Genomic DNA, 23,436 nt, shown 5'->3' with positions numbered 1-23,436 from the left:
TTGAGAATCTCATTTTTAAAAATTTCCCATCCTTCCTGGACATTTTTGTCCTTAAGGACATCCAGCCATTGGATCCCTCCTATTCTCTTTCTGAGTCTCTTAAAATCTGCCTTTCTAAAATCTAACCTTGAAGTTTGAGTCTTCACATGTCTTCCTCCTCTAGTTATCCAAAATTCTATAATAGCATGATCGCTGCCTCCTAGGGTCCCAGCCACCTTTACCTCCTCAACCATTTCATCCCTGTTTATAAGGATTAGATCCAAAGTAGCAGATCCCCTTGTTTTCTCCCCTACCTTTTGGAAGATAAAGTTGTCAGCAAGAGAGGATAAGAATTTGCTTGACCTGTTAGTTTTACTTGAGAGAGATTCCCAACAAATGTCTGGATAGTTGAAATCTCCCATGACCACTACGTCATATTTTTTGGAGAACTTGGTCATTTGATACATAAAGAGTTCATCCATATCTTCAGCTTGCCCAGGTGGCCTGTAGTAAATGCCTACAATGGTGTCCTTTCCGTTGTTCTCTCCTTGTATTCTTACCCAAACAGTTTCCACAGAACTCCCAGTCTCTGAAGCTTCAATCTCTGTGCAGATATACGCTTTTCTAACATACAATGCGACACCTCCTCCTCGTTTATCAAGTCTGTTTCTTGCAAATAAGTTGTATCCTTTTAGCCTTTTATTCCAATCATGTGTATCGTCCCACCAAGTTTCAGTGATTCCAATGACATCATATTTCTTTTCCTGCATTAGTAGTTCCAATTCTCCTTGTTTGTTGCCCATGCTTTGTGCATTTGTATAAAAACATTTTAGTTTGTGATTGGTTTCTCTTCCTCCCATATTTTTATTATTTAAATTGTTTTGTCTTTGTTCTTCCTTTCCACTTCCAGTAGCAGAGATCTCAATAGTATTTGTCAGCTGTATGGCTTTTTCTGGCCTTTTGCTTCCCTTCCCACATTGTTCTAGTTTAAAGCTCTCCTGATGAGTGTAGCAAGGCGACTTCCAAATACATGTTTTCCAGTCTTTGTAAGGTGCACCCCATCTCTAGCAAGTAGTCCATCGTATAGGTAATTCATTCCGTGATCCAGAAATCCAAATCCTTGTTGACGGCACCATCGACGTAGCCAGTTGTTCACCTGTAGAATCTTATTCCACCTCATTGTTCCATGGCCATCCACTGGGAGGATGGATGAGAAGACCACCTGCGCTCCCAATTCTTTCACTTTCTTGCCTAAGTCTTCAAAGTCACTGCAGATGGTTTCCAGGTCCTTTCTTGCGGTGTCATTTGTCCCCACATGTATTAGCAGGAATGGGTAGTGATCTGTAGGTCTGAAGAGTCTTGATATCCTGTCAGACGCATCTTTAATTTTTGCTCCTGGAAGACAGCACATTTCTCTTGAGGTTATGTCTGGTCTGCAGATAGCGGCCTCTGTTCCTCTTAACAGGGAATCCCCCATGACCACCACTCTCCGTTTTTTCTTCACAACATTCTTCTTTCTCCATCCAGGAGGATTCTGAGGGCTTACAAGTCTTATTTTGCTGTATTTCTTCATGGTTCTCCTGCGTGAGAGCCTGGTACTGGTTCCTGAGCAGTATGGGTGCTGACTGCCTCTCGATCCTCCTGCTTCTCTGGGTCACATGCTTCCATTCCTCTGTTTCGTCAGGTGCAGTTCGAATTTCTTCTCTTTCTGAATCATGAAGAGATAATTCTGCTCTGTCTAAGAACTCTTCACCTTCCTTAATGATTTTCAAGGTAGTTAACCTCTCTTCTAGATTTCGCAACTTTTCCTCCAACAGGGACACAAGCTTGCATTTCTGGCATGTGAAGTTTGGCTTTTCCACTGGCAAGTCTGTGAACATGTAGCAGGATATGCAGCTCACCAAATGACTCCTGGACTCTTCCATGTTCTTACTGTTAATGTTCTGAAAACAGTGAAAAAAGCTTCAAAAAAAAGCTTCAAAATGCATGCGGTTTGCATCCATAATTCATATTTAACAGTAATATAGCACACCTAGAAGTGTATAGGATTATAATGTTTATTACAATATTATGGTTATATAAGAAATTTCAAGAATGTGGAATGTTAATTGTAAGATATAGTGACTGCAAGTTATCAGACGGTAATGGGCAAGCTGAAAGGATATATAGGAGAGATGCATGTATGTCATCTCTATGGTATGTTATTTTATTACTGTATGTACTGGTTTCTTGGTTTGTAAAAAAAAACTAATAAAAAAATAACTATAAAAATTTATTGGATTAAAAAAAAAAAGATTAGGAAAAAGGCTTCTCCCCTGTGTGAGTTCTCATGTGTCTATCCAAAGCTGATTTCTGGTTAAAACCTTTCCCACATTCTGAACACGAAAAAGGGTTCTCCCCTGTGTGGGTTCTCTGGTGACTAACCAAATCTGATTTATGGTTAAAACATTTCCCACATTCTGAACACGAAAAAGGCTTCTCCCCTGTGTGGGTTCTCTGGTGCTTAATCAAAGCTGATTTCTGGTTAAAACATTTGCCACATTCTGAACATGAAAAAGGCTTCTCTCCTGTGTGAGTTCTCTGGTGATCAACCAAAGTGGATTTCCGGTTAAAACATTTCCCACATTCTGAACATGAAAAAGGCTTCTCCCCTGTGTGGGTTCTCTGGTGCTTAATCAAAGCTGATTTCTGGTTAAAACATTTGCCACATTCTGAACATGAAAAAGGCTTCTCTCCTGTGTGAGTTCTCTGGTGATCAACCAAAGTGGATTTCCGGTTAAAACATTTGCCACATTCTGAACATGAAAAACGCTTCTCCGCTGTGTGAGTTCGCTGGTGCGCAACAAAATCTGATTTCTGGTTAAAACTTCTGCCACATTTGGAACAAAGCAATCTATTGTCTGCTGTGTGTATTTTTTGATACTTAAGAATAGATTTTTCGAGGGTAAAACTATTTCCATTTTCTGAACGTGAAAATGACCTCTTTCCTTTAGGAGCAGTTCGTTTTTTAATGCTTATTTTTTTATTTTGATTTTTTTCCTTCATAGTCGGTAATGAATCAGAAGACAGGACCTGTTCCATAGGCTTAGATGATAGATCTTTGCTTTGAAGGGATGATGGTATATCCGGAGAAATGGCATTCACTTCAATTGTATCCTGTAAGATCTCAAGATCATTCAATTTAAAAATCTCCTGTCCCTCCGATCTCCTGGTACAGTCATCTGCCAAGAAAAAAAAACAATTAATAATTTTGAATGAAATATCCTTGAATTTATATTTTTGAACATTTCTACTTAAATGTCTGTACAAATGGCAAGTTATTGACAGAATGACAGTGAAACGTGAAAACCTCATAGGATGAACCAGTAGAGCGTGGTGTTGAACTGTTTGTTCATTCTGTCTCCAAAATATGGAATAAGAAGCCACCAAACAATGTTATGTAGACAAAAATAATATCAATAAAAACGTCTTCTCATCCATAAACCAATGCAGCAAAATCCGGTCTCCCAAAGTCAAATCTCCCCCTTCCTTCTAAGCCTTGAAGTGTGCCTAAACAATATTTAGCAACCATGTATTTGGCATTACTATAGTGAGAAGAACCCACTTAATCTACAGTGTGTGTCTGCTGGAGCACAATCTGGGCACTATGTGTTGGGTAATAAAATGGCAAATGCGTAATTTTCACTCTCCAACATCCACTGCGTACTAATTTCTGGAAAGTGATTGTGGAGTCAAAATATTCACTACTCCTATAGATTACTTCACTGAGGGTTATAATTTTCAAAATGAAGTTACTTTATGGTGATTTCTACTGCTCTGGTTTTCTGTCATTTTATTATATTAAGGCATCTGTAAATGGTGTGTCCCATCTCCTCTGGTGATAAATGGATTATATAGCACCAAGCCTGTTCGTGGTGGCCATCTTTTGAGCTGCCAGGTGACCATACAGTTCATACAGTGCCCCCAATACATTGTGTCTGGGAACTATTCCAGCAAGATCTGCATTCCTAATAGCTAAATGTCGCTCCTTCCCTTCTTAACCTGCCATGTGCCCAGACAGTAGTGTACAGCTGTATATAGGGTATTGTCAAATTCAAGAGAAGTTGGAAAATAATTTGTAAGGTCCATTTGTTTCCTATTATCCTTTGTGAAGAATTCCAAAGTTATCTCCACATAAAGTGACACATGTCAGATTTGAAAATGGAGCCTGACTAGAAACATAAAACTGGCTGCAGGAAGAGGTTAAATCAGAGGATCACTGAAGTCAAAAACTGTGACTATAGACAATAACACATCTACTGAAATGATCAAACTCAACAGTCTCCATCAGTTAAAAACAAGTAACTAGCGGTGAAACCTCTCTGGGGTAATTAAGAGTATGGGGCTCGGTGGCTCTTAGCAATCTAAACTATCGTAAGGGACAATATTTTCTGTCAGATGAGTTTCAAGAAGAAATATTAGACATTTAAAGAGAACTTTTCATAATAGTGCAGAGCTGAGGTGTCTTAAATTTAGACCTCGGGCATTGGGAAGACATAATGGAGACCTTCTTTTAAAGACAACGAGGGAGTTACAGAGTCACATAAGTGAGTCAGGCCGATTCCACCACACTCAAACTATCATACAAAATGAACCTGTAAAAAAAGACAGAATAAAAGATATGTTACATCCCCAACAACAATATATGTATCAGGGGAGAACTACAACACTAAACCGGAATTGCAGTCATTTATGGTGGACCATTGGAGCTACTATGAATCCTGATGAGAAGAGTAGAGAAAGTATTAGTGCTCCTGTCAGGCAAAATGTATTTTTGGTCATAGTTTTAAAAAATGAGAGCTGTCTCAAATCTCCACCCCCCCTGTCCATTTGTAAGAGTTTTACATAGAAGTCACTGTTGCTTTTCCCCCAAACCTCAGGAATTTTTAAGAGCGTCATAAAGCCTCAGCTCAGAAAAAGCACTGGTATAACCTGGATTTTTCCCTCCAATCCTATTGTTTAGCTGTACAAACGTTTAATGTCGATTTTAATAATGCACATGACTGTCACAAACACAGGGACCACATTTTTGAGATCGTCAACTTTTTCCAATTGTGATGGTGTGGTTTTCGTGACTAGGAGACCACCGGAAGCCCGGGAAATGGGTTCTGAGCATCATAGAGATTTCATATTTGATATCCATCTTCATGAATAGTGTTGAGGGCAAACATGATGTCTCCATCTTGGATGTGGGACCCCCCCACACCAAGATATGAAATATGAAGGAGTTTTAGGTCTTCTGCAGCTGGGTGGGTTCACAAAGCCGAGCCCCCGTGTGAGGTAAGCACCATGGGTGTCTCCTAATGTTTTGGCTCCTTTACTAAAAACCAGAACGGCCATTTTTTAAGTCATTCTTGCCCCGGGACGTCAGATGCATGCACACCACGCTGCGTGGAAGAATCGCATCTAATTTCCGAGGAGCCGTCCCGCCACAGAATCTGAGACCATCACCACGTGGCACAGGTTTTGCTATTACTTATCCCTTTTATTTTAATAACTGTTTATGCATATATGTACATTGTCTCTTTTATAATATCTTGTATATCTTTTGTAAATACTGCCCACTTTCGGGAGTAAATCATTATTATTTACCAGCTTCGTTCTTCTTGTCCTATGTCGAGCACCCGCTAATTCACGTTACCTAATGGGTACCCGATCCACCTGTTAAGCGATTGGTGGTGGCAGTATACCAGTATTTATGTGATATTGTGGTTTGAGGGTGGCTGGTCGGAGGTATATATACATTCCTGGAAGGAACTGGTGGTATATATATACGTCCTGTCACATCACGTGCCGCAATAGTCGACATAAATTAGAGCAGCTGAGCCCGTGCTTATCCTCGGTCAATACCGTGTTTGATCAGCAGGATAAGGAGGCACCAGAGAGCTGCAAGGTCTGACCAATTGGTGTTTTCGTGACAGCTCCCCATTTCAGGAGAGATTGTGCAGTAATCTGAATTCCTTAGGATTGAAAACATAATGGAATTTATGATGTGGAGTGAATCCATGAAACCAGGGCTCGAGCCATGCCAACACATCTTCTGCAGGCGTGAATATATGTATATTACAGCCTTCAGCCAAGCACAGCTTAGAGATATATCATGGCACAGGTGTAATGTTTTTATGTAGTTTATCACGATCCTGTTTGAAGTTAATTGGTTTGAAAAGTCAAGATAAAGGGAAACTCTGTTGTTATTGTACAGAAATTCACACTTGGCCTCACTGCACATTTAATGTTGATCATAAAAGCGAAGTTTGTCCAGAAAGACTGGACCTGGTCTTGTAGGAACCATATGAGCACATTCAGCAGCACAGAAGGGAGAGAAGGTAGATTCATCCAATAAGATATCAGGGATCTAGGAAGCCAACACCATCATTACCCTCCGCTTTCTCTTACAGGCCCAGCATAATATTTTTCTTCAAGTGATTTTCTAACGTGTCAGCACATTCTACGTACGCTGTCATTTGGCTTTGTTACAGATCTGGGCAGGTAACGGACAGCGTCTCCTAATCCCAGGGGGTAGGTGGATCCTCCAGGTTGTAAGTTCTCTAGAAAAGGTCTTTCCCAATTCACAAAGTAATTTGAACATTTTCGGATGGAGGAGAATGTTATGCTCTAGCGGCAAAATGGTGATCACACGATTGTGATACTACCGGACTGCACTATCAATAGAGCAGCCACAGCTGGTGACTGAGAAGACTCTGTGACTTCTCTGCATTTAGTGGTTACTACTCACCTGGATGGTTATCTGTAGGAATCTCCTCTTTACACCGCTCATCACCTCTCACATATGTCTCTGTAGTATTAATATGGGTCAGATCTTCACCCTGAAACAAATATTGTAAAAGTCACAGACAGATGGAGAAGTCCCATCTATGATCAGCTTTAATCCTGCCATCTCAACCGTTCTCATTACAGAAATATAAAACATATAATCCTGGTGGATAAAACAAGACTGAGCACAAGACCTTCACAGCCGTCTACACATCATAGGGGAGATCTCATGACACCTTCTCTCCATCTACCTGATGATCCTGAGGAACATTGGGGTCTTCCTGTTTACAGTCTTGTGAAAGAAGAGGATGGGGACATCTCTCTGGTGTTGTCCTCTTACTGGATCGATCTGGAGGAAACACATACAGGGACTGAATTCATCCTTTATATACAGATAATTATAGGCCATGTGTATTTAGTCCTGTTTATTACCTGGCGATGTCAGGCACTGGGGAACCTCCATCATGACGTCCTTGTACAGATCTTTGTGTCCTTCTAAATACTCCCACTCCTCCATGGAGAAATAGACAGCGACATTCTGACACCTTATAGGAACCTGACACATACAATGATACCGTCATCCCCCCGATCCCTTCATAGCATTACTGTATAATGTCCCAGAATTCCCAGCAGTGTCACCTCTCCAGTCAGCAGCTCAATCATCTTGTAGGTGAGTTCTAGGATCTTCTGGTCATTGATGTCCTCATGCATCAGGGTGTAAGGTGGAGGCCTTGTGATTGGGCTCAGGGGTCTTCCCCATCCCTCAGACACAGGGTCCTGACAGCGCTCACTAGAGGTCTTCACTACTATGTAATCCTGGTAATGGAGAAACTCATTAATAAATCTCACTACAGACATTTCCAGAGTCCTCACCTATCCAGTTCTGTCCATCTGTTATTCCCATAGATAAGAATGATGTAATGTGACATCATCAGAATCTCTCACCTCTCCAGTAAGACGGAAGAGGATGTCTAGGGTGAGGTGTAATATCCTCTCCGCCATCTTGTCTCTGTCCATATCCATCTTTGATGGGTAAATCAGGAAAATTCTCTTATCTAGAAGATCTTCACTGAGAGGATCCGATATTGTAGAAACCTGAATAAGAAGATGAGACAATGTAACATAAAAATCCTGTGTAATAATACAATTACTGGAGATAATAAGGGAAACATTTGAGGAGATTTATTATTTTACAGTATTCAGTTTTCTTCTTTACATCTACTAATAAAACCTATATATTTTAGGCCACAGACAGCAAGCAGTTTCTTCCTCTCCAGTTGAATATGTTTCTCATAGACTCATCTTCCATAACACTAATTGTCGTCTCATTTACTGACACTGGAATCAGCATTAGTAATACTGCAGGAGATATTCATTACACGTGACATGAGAAATAATTATTTCATGGTGAGGACGACATATTCATTTCTACTACAGCTCTAGAAACATTTTTGGCCAAAGTCTGTCACTGACTACATCACCACCAGCCGTCTATATGAATGTTTCCCGTCTTTCCCGGGCTCTACCATGTTGGATCTCATCACTGATTCACACACAGAAGTTTGAGGCTTTTATAAAAGCTTTTTTGTTTGCACAAACACCGCGGACAGAAATTATTTGATACCAAAGTCTCCATATACAGTTTTTTATGGGGTTTATTTATGGCCTTAGGCTTTCCTATATTACAAGAAATACACCAGAAAAAAAATCAGATATTAAAATGTTTCAAAAGAAAACTGGCACCAACAATTCTTGTAAAAAGAAAGAAACTTGCAAAACGTATTAGGCCCATTGTTATTTCTTAAGAAGTTAAACATTTGTTTTTTTAAAAAAATAACTCTTTTGGGCACCAGAACATAGATGTACACCGCAGGGATGGCACAAGTGCGGCTGCAACAGAAACCTTGGCAGTTTAACCACTTGCTGCTGTCAAAAGGAAACATGGCATCTATGAAGGTTTGACAAAGTTCGGCTCAATTCCCCTCCTCACCCAAGTACTCAATAGTAATAAGTTACCTTTTAACACCCCCAAACACATTAGACTAAAGTTGCATTAAAGCACTGATTTCAGTGGGGTTTAGTCGACTATACAATGTATTTGGGGCCTACCAACATATAATGTCAGGGCAGAGAAGGATCTGGCATCCTGAATTTCAGAGGCTATTTCGTTTGTTCTTCCTGTAGATAATCCTCCGCTATAGGAGTCCGGAGGCGACTCTCTCATACAGACCACAGGAAAGCTGGAATATTTGTGTGTATGGGGGAGTCGGGAGAGATAGCCGTCTGCCAAATGACCATTTAGGCAACACTTATCTCATGTGTATGGAGTAATTAGTATTACACTGACAGGCAGGGATAATACACGGCACTACAGTAGTACAGTGCATCACCGGAGCGATCAGAGGCTTGTATGTTGTATGATCGCACTAATCAGTGTTGTTTAAAAAAAGGTTTAAAGTGAAAAAAATATTACAGTTTTATCAACAAGAAATATCAGTCACTATAGTGAAAACAGATTCACTGCGCAATGTTAGGTAAGTCACGTCCATAACAACAATAGCTATAAGTGGACCCCCCAACCTCAAAAGGAAGTAAATATGTATATAGAGAACTCATATCTCCTGATTCTGCAAGTCTGGACCAGATGATGTGGAGAGGAATGAGGAAGAACAATGTCCAAGGGTACGTGCCCACGATCAGGAATAGCAGAGTTTTGGATGCAGCTCACCTGTGCTGCGTATAAAACGCTACATTCCACATTACAAGCACAGTAGATGGGATTTATAGAAATCCCATGCCCAAGGTGCTTCTATTTGACGTTGCGTAAACTCACCGGTGGTGCGGGTTTACGAGCCACAGCATGTTAATTTCTGTTGTGGAGACACTAGTCTCCGCAAACAGAAATTTCCACAATAGAAAGTATTAGATGTGGTAAATCCGCATTGTTCAATGAACACATGCAGATTTAACTGCGTGATTGAATGCAACGTATTAATGCATAATGCAGAAGAAGCAGTCCGGAACTTTCTGGTTTCATGTAGCAGTATATAACTTTTGTTACAAGCCACAACAGTCCAGCAAACCATTATGGGAAGGCCCATCATCCCTTGTGTCACTACGGCCCCTGAGAGCTACTCTATGCTCCCAGTTGATTTGTCAGGACCTCACTGGCTGAGGTCCATCGGTACAACTTCTCAGTAGTACTCTCTATGTTCATTCGATGACTGGCTTCCTCAGGGGGCTGGGGTTATAATTAGTGTTGAGCATTCCGATACTGAAATATCGGGTATCGGCCAATATTCGCGGTATCGGAATTCCGATACTTTTGCAATATCGTATACCGGAATCGGAAGTTCCCATAATGCAATGAGCCATTTTCATTTTATTCAGCCAGTGAGGATCCTAAGAAGTGTGGGCACATCCTGTTAGGCATGTAGGCATCTTAACTAATGGCATGGCTGTGATTGGCTGCTGAAATGATGTCATGATGCACTATAAAAGCCGCCGCCGCCATTTTGAGCTCACTCTGCTGTGAATTCAGTTAGGGATAGGACGCTGTTGTTCTGAGGGACAGTTTTAGCTACCTATTTGGTCTATTCTGCTTTACCCAAGCTACTTTATAAATCGCTGTGCCTTGCAGCGCTAGTGCACAGTTCTCTGTGCTGTTCACCGCTGTCTGCAAGGTCTGTGTGTGTGAGTGCAGCTCACCCTGTAGTGTGTGCTTCAGCCACGTCTGGTTGTAGTGCACTCAGTGTGTGTCACTGCCTCATACATTGTCCTTTTTTGCCAATTCATAATTTTTCCTGATATCTCCCATTAGTGTGGTGGTTCCATCCGTATTCAGCTACATTGGTTCCAAACACACTATATAGGAGAAGATAGAGGAGCCTTTCTGCAGCATTGTGCCCTGCAGCCCCAGCCAGATTAGTATTAGCCTATTTTTTGTAGCCTCATCTATTGCATTGTAGGTTACCTTCCTACATTGTAATAGCTACAAAAAGTTTGTGATACTATCGGTATTACATCTTTGGGCACATCCAGTGTCTTTTTGTGACAAAAAAAAACCTAAATAAAGTTCACCAAACACTCAACTTTACAGTTGTGTAGGCCACATTAGCTCTTATTAAAGTCTAGTCCACACTTTATAAAATTAGTGTTTCTTATACCTGTTAGCAGCTGTTCAGGAATAAGCACACTAAGCCCTTGGTACACAGATAAAGATAGGCAGAAAAGTACTAAGATGAAGAAAGCAGGGAGTAAGGCATGTGGTCGTGGGCATGGAGTTTCTGCAGGGAGAGGACGTGAGGATTCTGTGCCTGCAGGGAGAAGACGTGGGGATTCTGTGCCTGCTGCGGGCACCAGTGACTCAGCATCCCCCAATTTTACCAGGGAACAGTCCTTTATGCGCAGCTTTGTAGGAGCTAGCCGAACCCCACTGGAGGACCAAATTGAAGCCGTTGTCGGATGGATGGCAGCTAACGCATCGACTTCAATTAGTTCCAGATCCTCTCAGGTCCTGAGCACTGAAGAGCACCCATCTGTCTCTTCACCACCTGCCAAATTGCCCAGGCAGTCAGAGAGCCCTGGACAGGAGCCATCTCTACTTCTGTTCTCTGAATCTCTTGGCTTGTAAAGAGGGAGCCAGCCAAGCAGAATTCGAGAATTTGAAGAAGAGGTAGTATGCAGTGATGCGCAACCGTTTTGTCTCTCTGAATCTGAAGAGGCGGGTGGGCCAGTGCCTATGGTCAGCAGCACACCTCAGTACGCATCTGATGATGAGACTCAGGTGCCACTTTCTGGTGCATACTGTGCTGTCGAGACTACCCAGGAGAAGCAGTTGTTTGAAAAGGGTGGTGTAGATGATGAGGTCCTTGACCCATCATGGTGTGAGGGACAGGAAGGTGGTGGGAGCAGCTCTGAGGAAGAGATTCCCCGAACAGCCCAAAAAGGAGGGAGAGGGAGGGGGCAGACTTGGTTGCCTGTAGCCTCCACTTAGGCACCCATTAGGAGCATGGCTCTTCCAAAATCCAAAGCGGGTGCTCCCAAGACTTGCAGTGCCTGGTCCTTTTTTGACACAGTTGCAGATGACATTTGCTTTGTCAAATGCAAGCTGTGTAATCAGAAGGTGAAAAGAGGGAAAAGTGTCAGCAACCTCAATACCACAAATATGTGGAAACATGTGCGGACCAAGCACATGGTGGAGTTACAAAAACACACTGAAAACCTAGGCCAACCTACAGCGCCACCTACCACCTCTTCAGCTCGTGTTGTAGCCTCTTCCTCCAGCTCACACACAGCTGGTTCGGCTTCCTCACAGGATCGCCATGGAAGAATCTCTGGCACTGTTGTACAGAGACACAGTGTAATTCCACCCACAGCACCACTTTCCCAGTCATCCTCACACTCCCAGGCCAGTCTACAGCCATCGTTAGCACAGGCATGGGAGAAAAGGCGCTCATACTCGGCAAACCACCCCCGAGCACAGGCTCTGAATGCTGGCATTGCTAAACTACTGGCCCTTGAAATGCTATCATTCAGGCTGGTGGAGACTGACACCTTCCGTAACTTTATGGCATTGGCAGTCCCACAATACAACGTACCCAGCCGCTTTTATTTCAGCAGGCAAGCCGTCCCTGCCCTGCAACATCATGTGGAGGGAGAAATTAAACATGCGCTACAAAATGCCGTCAGTAGCAAGGTCCACCTGACCACCGATGCATGGACCAGTAAGCATGGACAGGGACGATACCTTTCCCTCACTGCCCATTGGGTAAATGTTGTGGAGCCGGGTACAGATCTTGAGAGTGGCGCTGTACGTGTTCTGCCAACTCCAAGGATTGCAGGAATCCAGTCTGTACACATTGACTCCTCCTCATACTCCAGTTCCTCTGAATCAGCGCTGCAGGAGCCATCACGGTCTACCTCCACATCGACCCGTGAACGGTTACCTGTTATGATGACCGATATGAGCACAGCCGTGGCCAAACGTCAACAGGCCGTATTAAAATTAATTTATTTTGGGAATCGAAGCCACACAGCGCAGGAGCTCTGGAATGCCATCAAGCAGCACAGCGACGTGTGGTTTGTGCCAGCGAATCTCCAGCCAGGCATGGTAGTGTGTGACAATGGCCGAAATCTGGTGGCAGCTCTGGGCCTAGGCAACCTCACTCACATCCCATGTCTGGCACCTGTGCTCAACTTGGTCGTGCAGAGTTTTTTGAGGGACTATCCGGATCTTGATGCACTGCTTCACAAGGTCCGCATAGAGTGCGCTCACTTGCGGCGTTCCAGCAACGCAAGATCACGCATTGCAGCTCTGCAGCGCCGATTACGTCTTCCGGAACATCGCATCATATGTGACCTACCCACCAGGTGGAATTCAACGTTACATATGTTGGAGAGGTTGTGTGAGCAGCAGGCAGCAGTAATGGAATACCAGCTGCAGCAGGCGCAAACAAGTCGCAGTGCGCGCCGTTCACACTTCACCACCACTGAGTGGGCCTCTATGAAGGACATTTGCCACGTTTTGCGTGCCTTCGATTATTCCACGCGGATGGCGAGTGCAGATGATGCACTAGTCAGCATGACTATCCCCCTTATCTGCCTGCTTGAAAAAACACTGCAAGCACTAAGGGACAAGGTTTTGGAAGAGGTGGAGGATGAGGAGTCACAAATGCCATCTGATTCTCTACAGTCTGCGCAACGTGGTTCCTCACAAAGACCTAGGCAGGGGACACTTTGTGAGGAGGATGAGGAGGAGTCAATGGATGAGGAAGACATCTGTCCAGAGGAGGGAGGTACACAATGCTCTAGTAGTCAGTATCTAGAGCGAGGGTGGGGTGATGCAGAGCAGGCAGAGATCATGCCTCAAGCAGGGGACAGCGTTTCTTGGCCAGTTGGCAGTCTGCAGCACATGGTTAATTTCATGCTGCAGTGCCTGAGAAACGACCGCCGCATCGCCCACATTCTCAACACGGCTGATTATTGGGTGTCCACCCTCCTAGATCCTCGCTACCGGGACAACTTACAAAGCCTCATAACACCGTTGAACCGGGAGCGTAAAATGCGGGAGTACCAAGACGCACTGGTGCATTCCATCATGTTCTCCATTCCAACCGAGAGCAGTGCTGCTAGTGCTTTACAAAGCAGCTCAGTGCGTCGAGGCAGTGGAGGAAGCTCTGCACAAAGAGGGAGCAGAAGCAGCGCCTCAGCACAAGGCAAGACCAGTATGGCCAAATGTGGCAAAGTTTTGTGTCCCCACCTCCACAAATGTCTACACCATCATAGACGGCTCCATTCAGCAGGAGGCAACGTTTCCGTCAGATGGTGACAGACTACATGTCTTGCCCTCTCAGTGTACTCCCAGACGGCTCTTCTCCCTTCAAGTTTTGGGTCTGTAAGCTGAATACATGGCCAGAGCTTAGTCAGTATGCATTGGAGGTGCTAGCTTGCCCTGCTGCTAGTGTATTATCGGAACGCGTCTTTAGTGCCGCAGGTGGTGTACTAACAGACCGTCGCATGCGACTATCGTCCGATAAAGTTGACCGGCTTACTTTTCTCAAAATGAACAAGGCCTGGATCTCTCATGAATTTGCCAGTCCTCTTCCAGAATAAATAATTGATTGGCAACAGTATCCAGGTCTCCTGTTGTGTTCATGTTTCTACCACCTGAACTGTAATCCCTGAGCTCCAACACCGCCAGTTGGCGCTCAGAAGTGCCGTCTGCACAGTCAACACTTGCTGCCGTGTTATTGGGGTTCAGTAACGTCAGCTGTTCCCCTGCTGTGCGGACGGCAATTTCTCCTGCTTTGTCCACATCCACTGTACTACTGATTTAAAACTTGCTCCAATTACACCTCTCGCTCCTCGGTTTTTAGTATTTACCCTGGGCTCCAATACCGCTAGTTGCTGCTCAGAAGTGCCGTCTGCACAGTCAACGCTTGCTCCAGTGTTATTGGGGTTCAGTAACGTCAGCTGATCCCCAGCTGTGTGTCCGGCAAATTCTCCTGCTTTGTCCACATCCACTGTACTACTGATTTAAAACTTGCTCCAATTACACCTCTCGCTCCTCTGTTTTTAGTATTTACCCTGGGCTCCAATGCCGCTAGTTGCTGCTCAGAAGTGCCGTCTGCACAGTCAACGCTTGCTCCAGTGTTATTGGGGTTCAGTAACGTCAGCTGATCCCCAGCTGTGTGTCCGGCAAATTCTCCTGCTTTGTCCGCATCCACTGTACTACTGATTTAAAACTTGCTCCAATTACACCTCTGGCTCCTCTGTTTTTAGTATTTCCCCTGGGCTCCAATACCGCTAGTTGCTGCTCAGAAGTGCCGTCTGCACAGTCAACGCTTGCTCCAGGGTTATTGGGGTTCAGTAACGTCAGCTGATCCCCAGCTGTGTGTCCGGCAAATTCTCCTGCTTTTTCCACATCCACTGTACTACTGATTTAAAACTTGCTCCAATTACACCTCTGGCTCCTCTGTTTCTAGTATTTACCCTGGGCTCCAATACCGCTAGTTACTGCTCAGAAGTGCCGTCTGCACAGTCAACGCTTGCTCCAGTGTTATTGGGGTTCAGTAACGTCAGCTGATCCCTAGCTGTGTGTCCGGCAATTTCTCCTGCTCTGTCCACATTCACACTACTACAGATTTTAAAGTTGCTCCAATTACGCCTCTGGCTCCACTCTGTTTTTAATATTTACCCTGGGTTCCAGCACCGCCAGCTGTTTCCCAGCAGTGTCTTCGGCACGGGTACTCCCTCCTGCCCAGCCTGGTTCCAGCACGCCAGCTGTTTCTGGGAAGTGTCAACGTCACTTTGCCTCCAATGCGTTGTCCTGTTGCGGTCGGGTTAGCCGACTCTATGGTGCCTGCAGTTTAGGTGACTCCTATGTGGGTTGCGGGATCTGGCAATGAAGGCTGGTTCCATAGTGCCAATAGGACAAGCACCCCCTGTAGGACTGTGGGTTTTGGTAACTGCGGCCAGCTCGCGGCCTTGAAACTTTTTTTTACATGGGTACCTTCTGCTACTCATCCGGGTTCCAGTACCGTCAGCTGGTTCTCGGCAGTGCCTTTGGCTTAGGTGCCTCCTTCTCGGTATCCAAGTTTCACCAACGTCTGCTGGTCCTTGGTAGTGCTTTCTGGCACAGGTACCTCCTGCTTAGTAACAGAGTTCCAGTACCGTCAGCTGGTCTTCGGAAGTTCCATTGGCTCTTGTACCTTCTGCTACCCATCCGGGTTCCAGTACCGTCAGCTGGTCCTCGTTAGTTCCATTTGCTTTGGTACCTTCTACTACCCATCCGGGTTCCAGTACCGTCAGTTGGTTCTCGGCAGTGCCTTTGGCTTAGGTGCCTCCTTCTCGGTATCCAAGTTCCACCAACGTCTGCTGGTCCTTGGTAGTGCTTTCTGGCACAAGTACCTCCGGCTTAGTAACCGAGTTCCAGTACCGTCAGCTGGTCTTCGGTAGTTCCATTGGCTCTTGTACCTTCTGCTACCCATCCGGGTTCCAGTACTGTCAGCTGGTCCTCGTTAGTTCCATTTGCTCTTGTACCTTCTACTACCCATCCGGGTTCCAGTACCGTCAGCTGGTCCTCGGTAGTTCCTCAGCCTTCTTGTACCTTCTGCTACATTTCCCAAGTTCAAGTTTTTTGAAATGGTTCTTGGTAATCACTCTGGATCTCCCTGACGAGGACCCTGAAGACCTCCCCGAAGAAGACGAGGACCCCGAAGACGAGGACCCTGAAGACCAACCCCGAAGACGAGGACCCCGAAGACGAGGACCCCGAAGACGAGGACCCCGAAGACGAGGACCCCGAAGACCAACCCGAAGAAGACAAGGACCCCGAAGACGACCCTGAAGACGACCCCGAAGACGAGGACCCAGAAGACGACCCTGTAGACCACCCCGAAGAAGACGACCCTGAAGACTACCCCGAAGAAGACCAAGCAGATGACCCTGAAGAAGTTGAACAAGAGGACAAAGAAGAAGAAGACAACCACCAAGATACAGAAGAACAAGAGACAGAACACCAAGAAGCAGAAGTACAAGAAGCTGCAGAACAAAAAGCGGAAGAACATTAAGCATAAGACTAAAAATCAGAGGAAAAGATAATATCGAAATTATAAGCAGAAGATGACTAAGCAGTGTATGGGGGTGAGTCCGTTCCTCCTCGTGGTGCCCCTGGAAAAGACCTGCTGCTGCAGGCCAAACTGAACGCGGACAAATCCTGTTGTAAATCTTTTGTGACAAGCAGAACGAAAGGTGTAATGTTCAAACTTTTATAGATAACTACAGGAATGCCTGTCACAAATAAGAATATGATGAAGATGAAGAAGTAGAATATGAAGAAGAATAATAGTTGAATAAGAAGAATATGAAGAATGTAAAAAAAAAGAATAATAAAAAGAAGGTGAAGAAGAAGATGAAGAAGGTGAAGAAGTTGATGAAAAAGATGCTGATGCTGAGGATGATGAAGGAGAAAGTGTGGGAGAAGTAAAAAAGAAGGTGAAGAGCATGGAAGTAGTGAAACATAAATATCTGACAAAATATAAAAATACTTAACATAGTCAATATTTCCGTAACTCAGAACGTCTTAAAAAAAAAATATTAATTCCTGCTATTCCATTTGATTGGGCTAAACCTCTATGCCTTTATTGTCTCCCCAACCTCCCCCAATACATTCTACATTATTCTTAGTTGTTTTCCTTCATGTAGAATTAACCTACAAGGAAAGAAAGGGTTTATTTTCATGCCGATATTTCTGTCCCATTGACTTGCATTGGTTTCCGGTATCGGAATCGGCGATATCCGATACTTTTTGGGTATCGGTCCGATCCAATCCGATCCGATATTTCCCGATATCGGAAGGTATCGCTCAACACTAGTTATAATGCAATAAAAAATGGAGTCACTTACCTTTTAAAGCCTTTGCTTTAGCACCATAGGTCCAATAGGCACCAATAAATTGGCCACTTCTATGTCCAAAATCTTAACAGCTTCTTGCTCTTTCTTCCTGCAGTCATAGTGGAGATAATATGGCGAAATTTTAAATTGATCTACCACTTTTAAAGATAATTAATGTTTTATTGCTTTTAATCCTTTAATTAGGGTTTATTTACCCCTACGGTAATTTGGTAATACGTAAATATCTCATAGGTCCTGGGTTTATTAGCATCTGCAACAAAAATGGGGCTAAGTAAGTATTTATTAATTAGCCATGGGGTAGATAGTACCATTTTGTGTATGTAGGAGGCAGTACTGTGGGAAAATTTTACTGTGTGTGGGGAGGTGGCAGTACTGTGGGAACATTACACTGTTAGTGGGGGATGGCAGTCCTCTGGAAACATTATAATGTGCATGGAAGGATGGTGGTACTGTGGGAACATTATACTGTGTGTGGTGGGAATGGTGGTACTGTGGGAACATTATACTGTTAGTGGGGGATGGCAGTCCTCTGGAAACATTATAATGTGCATGGAAGGATGGTGGTATTGTGGGAACATTAAACTTTGTGCTAGGGGAATGCTAGTACTGTGGGAACATTATACTGTGTGTGGTGGGAATGGTGGTACAGTGGGAATATTATAATGTGTGTGAGGGATGGTGGTACAGTGGAAACATTATACTGTGTGTGCGGAGGATGGTGGAACTGTTGAAATATTATCTTTTGTATGAGAGATGGCAGTACTGTAGGAACATTATACTGTGTGAGGGGCATCATACATACTGCATAAGAAGTGTAAGATTGTGCGCCATAAAAAGAGAAAATCCTCAGTGTTGTGCAGCATTTGTAGAAGAAGACTGCCATCTGTCGTCCAAGCGGAACCCTCCAGAACCAATTGGAAGAGATCGAGTTTCAGGAAGGAGTCTAGATGGTTCACCAGGTAAGGTGACTTTGATGATCCAGTTTCTTGACATAAAAGGCCAGCTCCCCAAAATGGTAGCAGATTTGTTGCCAAGCAAAGAATCGAGCACGATATGTGCAGGGGAATCTGAAGCTGAGGAACCAGGCCGTGGTAAAACCCAAGGCAGCGCGTTGTGGTGCGCCGGGTAGCAGAACCCGGCCGGTGCCAGATTAGTCCCAGAATCCAGTCTATGCTAGCTAAAGCCCAAGAACCAGACCTGCGCCGATCAAGAGCCGAAGTCGCAGCTACGCCAGTCAAGGCCAGAGAACTAGACCCCAGTACTTCGGGTATGCCCACAGTTGGATAAGCACCGAAGATCCGCGAAGAGATTCCTCTCGGGAGTATACGGCTACAGTGAAGAGTGGGAGGCGCAAGTGAGCCAGGCTGCTGCTTCCAGCACTGACGTATGCTACAGGGGTTGGTCCAGGCTACTACAACAAGCAGGGCAAGGCTGGTTGAAGTGATGGCGGCCCAGCGAGCCTTGATAAACTTTGTCAGGAGGACTTGCATCCTATGGGGAAGAACCGGAAACCCCCGCTGGGAAAATATTATATACAGTGGGTACAGAAAGTATTCAGACCCCTTTAAATTTTTCACTCTTTGTTTCATTGCAGCTATTTGGTAAATTCTAAAAAGTTTATTTTTTTTCTCATTAAAGTACACTCTTCACCCCATCTTGACTGAAAAAAAAACCAAAAATGTAGAAATTTTTGCAAATGTATTAAAAAAGAAAAACTGAAATATGACATGGTCATAAGTATTCAGACCCTCTGCTCAGAAAATCATATTTAAGTCACATGCTGTCCATTTCCTTGTGATCCTCCTTGAGATGGTTCTACTCCTTCATTGGAGTCCAGCAGTGTTTAATTAAACTGATAGGACTTGATTTGGAAAGGCACACACCTGTCTATATAAGACCTCACAGTGCATGTCAGACCAAATGAGAATCATGAGCTCAAAGGAACTGCCCAAGGAGCTCAGAGACAGAATTGTGGCAAGGAACAGACCTGGCCAAGGTTACAAAAGAATTTATGCAATACTCAAGGTTCCTAAGAGCACAGTGGCCTCCATATTCCTTAAATGGAAGAAGTTTGGGACCACCAGAAGTCTTCCTAGACCTTGCCATCCAGCCAAACTGAGCCTTGGTGAGAGAGGTAAAGAAGAACCCCAAGATCACTGTGCCGAGTTCCAGAGATGCAGTAGGGAGATGGGAAAAAGTTCCACAAAGTCTATCAATGCAGCCCTCCACCAGTCGGGCCTTTATGGCAGAGTGGCCCGACGGATCCTCTCCTCAGTGTAAGACATATGAAAGCCTGCATAGAGTTTGCTCAAAAACACATGAAGGACTGCCAGACTATGAGAAATAAGATTCTCTGGTCTGAGACTAAGATATAACTTTTTGGTGATAATTCTAAGAGGTATGTGTGGAGAAAACCAGGCACTGCTCATCACCTGCCCAATACAATCCCAACAGTGAAACATGGTGGTGGCAGCATCATGCTATGGGGGTGTTTTTCAGCTGCAGGGACAGGACGACTGGTTGCAATTGAAGGAAACATGCATGCGGCCAAATACAGAGATATTCTGGATGAAAACCTCTTCCAGAGTGCTCTGGACCTCAGACTTGGCCGAAGGTTCACTTTCCAACAAGACAATGACCCTAAGCACACAGCTAAAACAACAAAGCAGTGGCTTCAGAACAACTCTGCGACCATTCTTGACTGGCCCAGCCAGAGCCCTGACCTAAACCCATTTGAGCATCTCTGGAGAGACCTGAAAATGGCTGTCCACCAACGTTCACCATCCAACCTGACGAAACTGGAGCGGATCTGCAAGGAAGAATGGCAGAGGATCCCCAAATCCAGGTGTGAAAAACTTGTTGCATCAATCCCAAGAAGAGTCACGGCTGTACTAGCTCAAAAGGGTGCTTCTACTCAATACTGAGAAAAGGGTCTGAATACTTATGACCATGTGATATTTCAGTTTTTCTTTTTTAATAAATTTGCAAAAATTTCTACATTTCTACATTTTTTTCAGTCAAGATGGGGTTAGAGTGTACTTTACTGAGAAAAAAATGAACGTGTGTGCGTGTGTGTGTGTAAATATATATATATATTTATTTGTCGGGACCATCACCCTTGTCAATAGCTAAAGTAACATACGGTCAGAGGCTGTGATTACAGTTAGAGTGAGCCGGAGAATTCATTGTATATCTGATATTCTAGATTTCACCTTGTAATCTCCCTGTTCTGCATTATTCACGGTTGCTATAGTTATAACATTTCCCCCATATCAGGGACATAAATAATTATATTTGTTACTCCCACATTGTGTATGTCTGTGCGTTGTATCCAGTCACCTGATTACAGGGGCATAATGGGGGCATTATACTGTGTGGGGGCATCATACATCCTGCATAAGGGGTATAATGGGGGCATTACACTGTGTGGGGGCATCATACATCCTGCACAAGGGGCATAATGGGGGCATTACACTGTGTGAGGCATCATACATCCTGCATAAGGGGCATAATGGGGGCATTACACTGTGTGGGGGGCATCATACATCCTGCATAAGGGGCATAATGGGGGCATTACACTGTGTGGGGGCATCATACATCCTGCATAAGGGGCATAATGGGGGCACTACACTGTGTGGGGGCATCATACATCCTGCATAAGGAGCATAATGAGGGGGCATTACACTGTGGGGGCATCATACATACTGCATAAAGGGTATAATGGTGGTATTACATGGTGTGGGGGCATCATACATCCTGCATAAGGGGGGCATTACACTGTGTGGGCATCATACATCCTGCATAAGGGGCATAATGGGGGCATTACACTGTGGGGGGTATCATACATACTGCATAAGGGGCATAATGGGCGCATTACACTGTGGGGGGCATCATACATCCTGCATAAGGGGCATAATGGGGGCATCATACATCCTGCATAAGGAGCATAATGGGGGCATTACACTGTGTGGGGGGCATCATACATCCTGCATAAGGGGCATAATGGGGGCATTACACTGTGTGGGGGGGCATCATACATCCTGCATAAGGGGCATAATGGGGGCATTACACTGTGTTGGGGCATTACATTGTGTGGGGGCATCATACATCCTGCATAAGGGGCATAATGGGGGCATTACACTGTGTGGGGGGCATCATACATCCTGCATAAGGGGCATAATGGGGGCATTACACTGTGGGCCAGTAAAGGGGTCCTGTACTATGAGAACAATACGTTTCCTCCCTTCCTGTCTCCATAGTTGGGTCGTATGTATCTATTACAGGAAACAGAACAAAAACCTTATGATTCTTATAAATGGGCAACACAAGACCCCAAAAGAGCCTCCGTGCTGAAGGGGTTAATGCCCCCTGCGCCCAGTAATGGGGGTCTCCACATACCTCCACCTGCAGAGCCGCCACCACATATATGGCTGCTCTGTGCGCACAGGAGCTGTGATGAGGTCACAGGAGGGGAGGAGTCAGGGATCACATGATCAGGGGCCTCAGTGGATGCAGGACTCTGCTGTGCTGGTTGTCATGGTGCTGGATGAGCTGAAGTTTATGTGTGGGGTCAGGAGGGGTTTACAGTGTGGATGTAGCAGAGCCGCGTGTGTACGAGGTGTACGGAGCAGAGCCGCGTGTGTACGAGGCGTACGGAGCGGAGCCGCGTGTGTACGAGGTGTACGGAGCAGAGCCGCGTGTGTGCGAGGTGTACGGAGCGGAGCCGTGTGTGTACGAGGTGTACGGAGCAGAGCCGGGTGTGTACGAGGCGTACGGAGCAGAGCCGGGTGTGTACGAGGCGTACGGAGCAGAGCCGGGTGTGTACGAGGTGTACGGAGCAGAGCCGGGTGTGTACGAGGCGTACGGAGCAGAGCCGCGTGTGTACGAGGTGTATGGAGCAGAGCCGCGTGTGTACGAGGTGTACGGAGCAGAGCAGTGTGTACAAGGTGTACGGAGCAGAGCCACGTGTGTACGAGGTGTACGGAGCGGAGCCGCGTGTGTACGAGGTGTACGGAGCGGAACCGCGTGTGTACGAGGTGTACGGAGCGGAGCCGTGTGTGTACGAGGTGTACGGAGCAGAGCCGCGTGTGTGCGAGGTGTACGGAGCAGAGCCGCGTGTGTACGAGGTGTACGGAGCAGAGCCGTGTGTGTACGAGGCGTACGGAGCGGAGCCGCGTGTGTACGGAGCAGAGCCGCGTGTGTACGAGGTGTACGGAGCGGAGCCGCGTGTGTACGGAGCAGAGCCGCGTGTGTACGAGGCGTACGGAGCGGAGCCGCGCGTGTACGAGGCGTACGGAGCGGAGCCGCGCGTGTACGAGGCGTACGGAGCGGAGCCGCGCGTGTACGAGGCGTACGGAGCGGAGCAGCGCGTGTACGAGGCATACGGAGCGGAGCCGCGCGTGTACGAGGCGTACGGAGCGGAGCCGCGCGTGTACGAGGCGTACGGAGCGGAGCCGCGCGTGTGCGAGGCGTACGGAGCGGAGCCGCGCGTGTGCGAGGCGTACGGAGCGCAGCCGCACGTGTGCGAGACGTGCGGAGCGCAGCCGCGCGTGTACGAGGCGTGCGGAGCGGAACCGCGCGTGTACAAGGCGTGCGGAGCCGCGCGTGTACGAGGCGTGCGGAGCGGAGCCGCGCGTGTACGAGGCGTGCGGAGCGGAGCCGCGCGTGTACGAGGCGTGCGGAGCGGAGCCGCGCGTGTACGAGGCGTACGGAGCGGAGCAGCGCGTG

General features: G+C 45.7%; 2 protein-coding genes across 2 annotated transcripts in view; one reads left to right on the top strand and one right to left on the bottom strand.

Annotated features, from left to right (window-relative positions):
- LOC141201435 (uncharacterized) overlaps positions 1–23,436 on the top strand; it is a 345,711-nt gene that overhangs the window by 286,189 nt on the left and 36,086 nt on the right. The gene's annotated exons all lie outside the window — the stretch shown is intronic.
- Positions 1,985–22,178, bottom strand: LOC141201417 (uncharacterized). Its single transcript, XM_073663407.1, has 8 exons — positions 22,108–22,178; positions 17,701–17,797; positions 7,738–7,887; positions 7,432–7,608; positions 7,225–7,348; positions 7,044–7,141; positions 6,755–6,845; positions 1,985–3,200 (listed from the first exon to the last, which is right to left on the bottom strand). The coding sequence occupies exons 3-8, from the start codon at positions 7,813–7,815 to the stop codon at positions 2,275–2,277; spliced, it is 1,494 nt and encodes a 497-aa protein (XP_073519508.1). The 5' UTR covers positions 7,816–7,887; positions 17,701–17,797; positions 22,108–22,178; the 3' UTR covers positions 1,985–2,274.

This window comes from Phyllobates terribilis, unplaced genomic scaffold (assembly GCF_046119375.1).
Source record: "Phyllobates terribilis strain yellow unplaced genomic scaffold, ASM4611937v1 Scaffold_115__1_contigs__length_5345438, whole genome shotgun sequence".
In the NCBI taxonomy this organism is placed as follows: domain Eukaryota; kingdom Metazoa; phylum Chordata; class Amphibia; order Anura; family Dendrobatidae; genus Phyllobates; species Phyllobates terribilis.
This window is presented reverse-complemented; position numbering and strand designations above follow the sequence as displayed.

What these genes read in the sequence shown, in the direction of transcription:
- LOC141201417 (XM_073663407.1), bottom strand. Translation starts at nt 7,815, where the DNA reads ATGGATATGGACAGAGACAAGATGGCGGAGAGGATATTACACCTCACC. An exon ending in TCTTCCGTCTTACTGGAGAG is followed by an intron (nt 7,609 to 7,737) that starts GTGAGAGATTCT and finishes CTCCATTACCAG; the next exon opens with GATTACATAGTAGTGAAGAC. An exon ending in CCAGTGCCTGACATCGCCAG is followed by an intron (nt 7,142 to 7,224) that starts GTAATAAACAGG and finishes TGTTTCCTCCAG; the next exon opens with ATCGATCCAGTAAGAGGACA.